At 44.5% G+C, this 8586-nt stretch overlaps 1 protein-coding gene across 2 annotated transcripts in view; it reads right to left on the bottom strand.

Annotated features, from left to right (window-relative positions):
• CUL3 (cullin 3) overlaps positions 1–8586 on the bottom strand; it is a 132557-nt gene that overhangs the window by 38715 nt on the left and 85256 nt on the right. For both annotated transcript variants that reach the window (XM_077290860.1, XM_077290861.1), the window contains exons 5-10: positions 5969–6083; positions 5039–5267; positions 1997–2142; positions 1493–1669; positions 1194–1364; positions 1–53 (exon numbers count right to left, since the gene is read on the bottom strand). The exon at positions 1–53 is cut by the window's left edge and continues 55 nt beyond it. In XM_077290860.1, the coding sequence (XP_077146975.1) occupies positions 1–53; positions 1194–1364; positions 1493–1669; positions 1997–2142; positions 5039–5267; positions 5969–6083 (891 nt within the window). The remainder of the gene's footprint in view (positions 54–1193; positions 1365–1492; positions 1670–1996; positions 2143–5038; positions 5268–5968; positions 6084–8586) is intronic.

The following is an 8586-nucleotide window of genomic DNA, read 5'->3' as shown; positions in this document are numbered from 1 at the left end:
ATGTCTCTGAACATGCCTTCCAACTTTGATGTAAATTGGCAACCGCACTCCGTCTACAAGAGAAGAGCATTTTCTGTCAACATGCCGGATTTCGCTGACCATCTGCTTTAGGCTGCTTTCAGAGTAGCGTCGGTACGGGACCGTCGCAGTGCGTCGGCCCGACGTACCGACGCATGCCGTGAAATAAATGCCCGACGTGGGCAGTGGAAGCAGTCTTACAACGCTTCCGCTGCCCCATTGCAAGGTCCGGGAGGAGGGGGTGGAGTTTCGGCCGCGCATGTGTGGTCGAAAATGGCAGACTCGACGCACACAAAAAAAACGTTACATGTAACTTTTTTTGTGGCAGCGGTCCGCCAAAACACGACGCAACCGTCACACAACTGTTGCAACGTGTGGCAATACGTCGGTAATGTAAGTCTATGGGGAAAAAACGCATCCTGCAGACAACTTTGCAGGATGCGTTTTTTCTCCTGAACGACACATTGCGGACGTATTGCAAACGACGCTAGTGTGAAAGTAGCCTTATGTGGCTTCCTAATTTTGTTTTGCCATACACTTCAAAAGGTATCATCAGAAGATGGCTTATTGTATAAGTCAGGTACTTATGCAAAGAAAAATAATCAATCACATTTGTAAAATATCACTAGTTATAGTAACAAAATCCTGAACCACTGTGTAGCCTAATCTTAGTGTAGTCTAATAATCTGACATTTCCTGTCTTGCAGCTTCCACTTTTCAGTCACTTCATTATCATCACAGCCAGAATTACACTAAATAGCTAAAACCTATACATAACACAAGGCCACACCATTTGCAATAGGTAGGGCTAGACAGCCAGCTTTGTACTGCCTTGAAATCTCATTTGCATAACTTTTACCCAACAGGCACTGCTTGCCCTATCAGTCTAAGTAGAGAGCACATTCAGAGTATGGGAACCCCCAATAGGCCAGCTACAGCCATGCTTGGTCTCTACCACTTCCATTCTTTTCCATACAAGCTGATCTGTAGCTCATGGGCGCAGCCACTACACGGAGAACAGAGCTCTTCAGCCCTTGCAGTTGGATATGAGCAGAGCTGATCGGTGGGGGGTGTGGGAGACCACAACAATTAGATATTAATAACTTACATGGATACGTCATCAATATCATAAGGCAGGAAAAAGACACTAACCTACCATATCAAGTTCCTCTCACCTTCAGCTTAGAGATCATGTTCTTTTCCGAGTCATCAGACACACTCTTGTTGGTGAGGAGTCTTCGGGCCAGATGTTGCTTGTAGTAACGCTCAAATACATCTTTTTCTTGCATAAATCTAAACAGGACCATAGCCTTGTCCAGTATGGATTCTACCTCCTGTTCTGTCAGCTGTTAAAAAACCCAAAATGTTGTTATGTCAAGATATAAATACGGTATTTTAAGAAAACCAAACATACCACCAACCCCCTCTCCGCTGGCCCTCATGATCTAACCGGCCATTCCCTAAGAGCACTTACTCCTTTGACTCCTTTTTTCAGTTTGTCATCGATAAATAAGGAAAGGTATTCGGGGGACCTGGAGTTCAGATTAAGAAAATACTCAAAGTCACCAGCAATGGTTTGCTTGAAAAGACGGTCATTACTAAAAGATTCCTGAAGGAACCGGTCAAATCTGCTCTTCAGGTCAAGAAGTCCCTGTAATAAGCGAGAAAAAAAAATGAAAAAAAAAAAATAAGACTGATAAGTTCAGCATGAGAACATTTCATTGCTTGGAAGGTGAAAATGGTGGTATACACTGTTTTCCTACGGAGCTATGGCACCAAAAAGATATAGCAAGGAGTATGCCTTAAAAAGCCAAAACGTTAAACCTCGAATCAACTTTCCAGCACAAGCAAAGATGGGAAACCTGAAATATCTCAAAGAGAAAAACAGTTTCCCCCTCCTGCTACTCGCTCCAAAATAAGCAGATTGTAGACCAGAAGAAGGAGGCTAAAGCGTCAGGTTCCATCTACACATACCAACCTGTATATAGTCCACAGGATTCTTTCCTTCCCCTTCTTCAGAAACCAGTGCTTTCCCCTGTTCTCGGAGGTATAGGCTCATGCACTCACACATTGTCTTCAGGCCGTTCGGGACTCTGCTGAACAACTTGTACATACACGCTAGATCTGAAAGCAAAGAAATGCACAAATAAGAGACGAAAAACAAGTATAAATTCTGTGTCCCTAGGTCACCCCAGAAGCTGTATTTTAACCAGTGGAAGGAAAGAATTTTTATTCACGAATTCTGCAATCTTAACGTGTTATCTAGACTGTAGCCCCCAAGGGCAGGGTCCTCTCCCCTCTGTACAAGTGTCATTGTTCATTTGTTCACAGTCATTTATATTTGTGTTAGGTATGTAACCCCTCCTGATGTACAGATCCATGGAAACAATCGTGCTAGCACTGATGCCCATCACTGTGTGCTGGAAGAGCCAATAGCTTTCAATGGGTGCTGACAATCATCTCGTATGCACCGTCAGGCTTGGGAGGACATTCATTTTTTTTTTTTTTTGGGGGGGGGGGGGGGGGGGAAGAAAGACAATCACTTGTGTTTTTTTTTGTTTTTTTTGTAAGTTAATACCATGTTGCTATCCTGCGGGATGAGCAGCAGTGGGATCCAGCAGCTTCTGCGCCGTTAAGTTCTAATAATTTCTATTCAGGGAGATGACCACTAGAGGGCTCCGTCGCACTTTCACAGACACTTGTAATCACAAAGGACACTAAGGTGATTGGCTCTCCATATAACCAGCGCTGATCAGAGGGAAGAGACAGAAGTGCTCTGCTCTATAGGTCATCTCTAGAGGCAGAACATAAACCTGTAGAACAGAAGTTTTAAAGCCAGTAACACCTTTCTCTGCCAGTTTCCACACTACCGGACGTACAAACTCTAGCTGTGGACAATCGGTGTGCTCTGCAGAAAGCCTGTGAGCTGCAGAAGCCATCTACAGAGCCCATCAAACAAGCGAGCAAGAAGTGACTCTCTCAACCTGACAAGCAGCAGATTAAGAAAACTTACTTTATTTTGCCTCAAGTTAAAATAGGGGGTCATAATAAAACTTGTATAAGCTAGAGCCTCTAAACATCAAATAATTTTGAGACCTCCAAATCCATACATATAACCTGTAAAATTCATACTTACTGATATATTTAAAAAAACGAAAAAAAGAATACCACCAAAACATATAAAGGCTGAAACACCAGATCAAATTCACAGAGGTCTGACAATTACTAGTCTAGAAGTCCCATGAACCAACACTTCGTCTTTCTCCTCTTTTTGCATGATTCATGACCATTATAACAGACAATTCATCACAATGCCAAGAAGGAGCGCTGCACTTAATTAGGCTATGGAGCAATATGAAATCCCAGGTCCTACCACATGTGGCCTATGAAGCCTTGAGACATGCGCTATGTTTGCCTCACCTGGCACCCTAGATAATGAGGTTTTGGCGCCCGCACTCCACAGGAGCCCTCCCTCACCTTCCCCATATGTCCCTGGTTAGACACTTGATCCTAAGGGAACCTATACTAGACAGATACCTATACTAGACAGATACTATCTTCTGAGGGGAGTAAAATAAAACCGGACACCACAATATCATAAAGCGTTTAGCATTTTGATGCTTGTCAGTAGAGATTGCCTCGGTGTACTTGGCTCATCAGGAGGCCAGAACTTGTGTTCATACGAGGTACAGATGCTAAAAGATGGTCATAAGCCCATTGTGGTATACCTGGGCCGAGCATGTGATGCTTTTAAATATGGCTCCACAACTAGGATACCACCCACTGTGAAGCCTGATTGAGGACTAAGAGAACCTATGTCCACAGTCCTAGGCTGTCCATGTCTGGAGAGGGTGGGCTTTACATATCTCGGCACACTTTAGTGCGCTCCCCATTCCTACCTACCAATCAATGCTCAGTCTGGAATTCTTCTGTGCTGCGCTCCACAGTGGAACGCTTCCGTCCCAGCTGCGCGGGCGCCTAATACTGGTGCCAGAAACCGGAAGTGCATGTGCTCCACACCAGAGCGCACATGCCGAACACATAGGCATGTGACGAGTATGCCGGAAGCCAAGATATATATTTGGAGACAGAATGGGGGTTTCATAAAAATATATCTTGATAACACTTATTAGTGTAAAGGTATGAAGGTATCAGTGTAAATTGGTATAGATAAAAAAAACTCCTGATAGAGAAATCACAAGCGGTGATGCACGCCAGCTTCCTTGTTTGTGAACCAAACCTAGAGCCTCCGTGTGAAGGACACCGTAGAGACGGGATATCACAAAAAACATGTATACAAGATCCATCCCGATTCCTTCCGGAGGATCCTTTTATCTAAATCCCCCACTGACCTTCTGTGTAATCAGTTCAACCACACAGAATGAAATCATTCAGATGACCATCATGCACACAGTTTCTATGTCTTGCTACTGGGGTATCCCGTTTGTTATGGATATCCACCAAATGTTCGCCCACCTGCCTCCTTGGTTCTCTTGTGATATTGCCGATATAGTCAAGGGGACATTTACAAGTGGTTATATATACTACACCCAATGACTTAATTTCCATTGTTTGTTTATTGGACCTTAAACTAGCATGGTCTGAACTGTGTCTGGTGTTTAAAACTTACAAAAATATAGAATTATTCTTGAGCACTAGGTTTTTTTTCTAGGTGTATTTTAAAATATATCAATAAATATGAATTTTAAGGGTTATATGTACAGAAACACTAGAGCCTAGAAGTGGTAGTCTGCATAAGGTAGTAATGGTGGATCGCTTCCAGACAGGTGTTTTGTACAGGTTTGGTCATAAATTTATGATCACTGTGAAGAGGGGGTCCGCCCTCCACTCCTCACAAGACCAGTGCACCGTGACCCCTGTGTATGGAGCGTGTCGGGGTGACCACCTATCACTGTCCACAGTCAGACCTGCACACTATTGCTCCACTCATCGGTGGGGGTCCCAGCCATCAGAGCTAAACAAGAGAAAACCTTTCCAGATTGATAGGTGTGTGGCATACCCTCAGTCTTTCCATTCTTTAACATATGGACTAGCCCAGAGTTCTCCATCTCCACAATAGTCTTCATGTGCTTGGAGATGAGCTCCCGCTCCACCACTTTCACGATGGGCTCTTCTGTGGATTTATCTAGGCAGTGCATGACTCTCTCGATTTCTTCATTTATTCTAGCCTCTACTTTCTTTATATACACTGAGGCACTATTTTCTGCTAAAAACTTCTGGCTTTCCATCTGTGGAGAAACCCAAGGCTTGGTTAGGATTTCACAACTTGACAGTTTGCCTAAAAGCATGTGACACAGAAGTGTGCTGCCTGCCTGAGCACTTTACAAATGTGGACCTCACTATGCTTTACACAACCAAATGCAGTAAGAGCTGAATCCTTTCACAGCCCCCAAGAAGCAGCAGAGGATAAACAAAGCAAGATTAATGAAGTACTACACAAGCAAATAACGGGACATTCAAGTGGCCCTACATGACTACACACACAATGGATGGGCTGCAGCTCTGCTTTCTCTGCTCCACCTCCATCAGCCATTAATTAGCAGCATGTGTTAGTAGCACAAGGTACTTGTACTGCTTTCTACTGTTGGAATACCCAGTGAAATTGTTCATGATATTTCAGGAAACAAGCTGGATGTTAAATTAAATATAAACGCCTCGTGGCTCGTGACAAAACTACTTCATTGTCATTGCAAACTCAAGACTCAAGGTGTGCCCTGAAGGAAGACAGGGGGCATCTCCAAACCAACTATTTCTGCCAAATCATATATATACATATACACACACTACTGAAACACACATCCGATGGAAGATGTGAGCTGAGCCCAATGGGCAACTATCTTCTGACCTCTAAAGTGAGGTAATATTTAACGCCTACAGAAGTAACAGTCTCCTTTAGGATGAATCCATGTACATGATACAGACCACATACCTGGAAGAACTCTGCAGACATTTCCAAAAACGGCGCTTCAAAATCTTCTTCATAAACTGACCTTCCTTCCAAACCAAGGATCATAAGCATCTGACAGGCATTTCTTATGGCGCCTCTGTAATAATAAAAAAAATAATAATCAGTGATGGCTAGTAATTACAGGTGCTTCTCACAATCAGATAATCAAAAAGTTAATTTCAGTTCTTCAATACAAAAAGTGAAACCATTAGAAATTATGTAGAGTCATTGCAAGCAGTGATCTATTTCATGTGTTTATTTCTGTTTATGTTGATGATTATGGCTTACATCCAATGAAAACCCAAAAGTCATCTAAATAAATTAGCTTTACCAAAAAAACACCTGCAAAAGCTTCCTAAGCGTTTAAAAAGGTCCCTTAGTCTGTTTGAGTAGACTCCACAATCATGGGGAAGACTGCTGACTTCGCAGATGTCCAAAAGGCAGTCAGTGACATACTCCACAAGGAGGGTGATCCACAAAAGGTCATTGCTAAAGAAGCTGGCTGTTCAGAGTGCTGTATACAAGCATATTAATGGACAGTTGAGTGGAAGGAAAAAGTGTGGTAGAAAAAGGTGCACAAGGAACCGGAATAACCGCAGCCTTGAAAGGATTGTTAAGAAAAGGCCATTCAAAAATTTGGGGGAGATTCACAAGGAGTGGACTGCTGCTGGAGTCATTGCTTCACGAGCCACCACACACAGACATATCTGGAACATGGGCTACAAGTATCCCATTCCTTGTGTCAAGCCACTCATGACCAATAGACAACACTAGAAGCGTCTTACCTGGGCCAAGGAGAAAAAGAACTGGACTGTTGCTCAGTGGTCCAGGGTGTTGTTTTCAGATTTAAAGGGAACCTATCACCCCGTTTTTTAAAGATTAGATAAAAATAGTGTGAAATAGGGGCAGAGCTGGGCTTTACATTAGTGCCTTTTTGGTGCCTTTACACCCCCGTTAGGCTGCCGAAATACCTTTGTGAAGTGGCCGTTTTGTCCTGTCACTCAAGTTGGTCAGGTCGGATGGGCGTGGTCACAGCGCTGTTTCTCCCCCAGATCAGGCTCATCATTACGTTGGTGGCGTAGTGGTGTGCGCATGTCCAAGGTCCCGAATCCTGCACAGGGGTGTGAAAATAGCAGCGATGTCCGTTATTTCATTGGTGGTCGGTGGGCGCGGCCATCTTGCTTTGGCCGCGCGTGCGCAGAAGCGGCGCTCTGCTGGCCGCGGCTTCAGGAAAATGGCCGCGGGCATCCGCGCGTGCGCAGATGGCTATCGCGGCGGCCATTTTCGTGAAGCCGAGATGCGAACTCGGCTTCACGAAAATGGCCGCCGCGATAGCCATCTGCGCACGCGCGGATGCCCGCGGCCATTTTCCTCAAGCCGCGGCCAGCAGAGCGCCGCTTCTGCGCACGCGCGGCCAAAGCAAGATGGCCGCGCCCACCGACCACCAATGAAATAACGGACATCGCTGCTATTTTCACACCCCTGTGCAGGATTCGGGACCTTGGACATGTGCACACCACTACGCCACCAACGTAATGATGAGCCTGATCTGGGGGAGAAACAGCGCTGTGACCACGCCCATCCGACCTGACCAACTTGAGTGACAGGACAAAACGGCCACTTCACAAAGGTATTTCGGCAGCCTAACGGGGGTGTAAAGGCACCAAAAAGGCACTAATGTAAAGCCCAGCTCTGCCCCTATTTCACACTATTTTTATCTAATCTTTAAAAAACAGGGTGATAGGTTCCCTTTAAGTAAATTTTGCATTTCATTTGGAAATCAAGGTCCCAGAGTCTGGAAGAAGAGTGGATAGGCACACAATCCAAGCTGCTTGAGGTCTATTGTGAAGTTTCCACAATCAGTCATGGTTTGAGGAGTCATGTCATCTGCTGGTGTAGGTCCACAGTTTTATCAAGACTAGAGATGAGCGAATTTGATCAGGTCCCTGCTTATTTGGCGAGCTATAGCACTTACTGAATAAGCTGAAGAAGAAACCCGGATACCAGATCAGCTATTTGGCTCTGCAGATGCATGTCAGCGGCTGTGTGACATTCACAACACATGCATGGAGAGCTTGTTTATTGGGCTCTCCATCTCCATTCATGTGCTGTGACTATCACACAGCCATGACTCATTCAGCTGCGGAGCCAAACAGCTGATCAGTCGTCGTGGTCCATGCATCCGGGTTCCCTCTGCAGTTTATTTGGTAAGTGCTATAGCTCGCCGAATAAGCAGGGACCTGATCAAATTCACTCATCTCTAATCAAGACCGAAGTCAGCAAACCAATCTACCAAGAAATTTTTTGAGCACTTCTTGCTTTCCTCTGCCGACAAGCTTTTTGGAGATGGAAATTTCATTCTCCAGCAGGACTTGGCACCTGTCCACACTGCCCAAAGTTTCTTAAAAAAAAATAAATAAATTGCACCATTTTCCAAAATCCATAGCGTCTCCATTTTTCGCGTTCTCGGGTTGGGTGAGGGCTTAGTTTTTGCAAGCCGAGCTGATGTTTTTAACAATACCATTTTGGTGCAGATATAATCTTTGGCTCGCCCGGCAACAACAAAAAAAACAAACATGGATTTTTGTGTACTTAAAATC

Source organism: Ranitomeya variabilis, chromosome 2 (assembly GCF_051348905.1).
Source record: "Ranitomeya variabilis isolate aRanVar5 chromosome 2, aRanVar5.hap1, whole genome shotgun sequence".
In the NCBI taxonomy this organism is placed as follows: domain Eukaryota; kingdom Metazoa; phylum Chordata; class Amphibia; order Anura; family Dendrobatidae; genus Ranitomeya; species Ranitomeya variabilis.
This window is presented reverse-complemented; position numbering and strand designations above follow the sequence as displayed.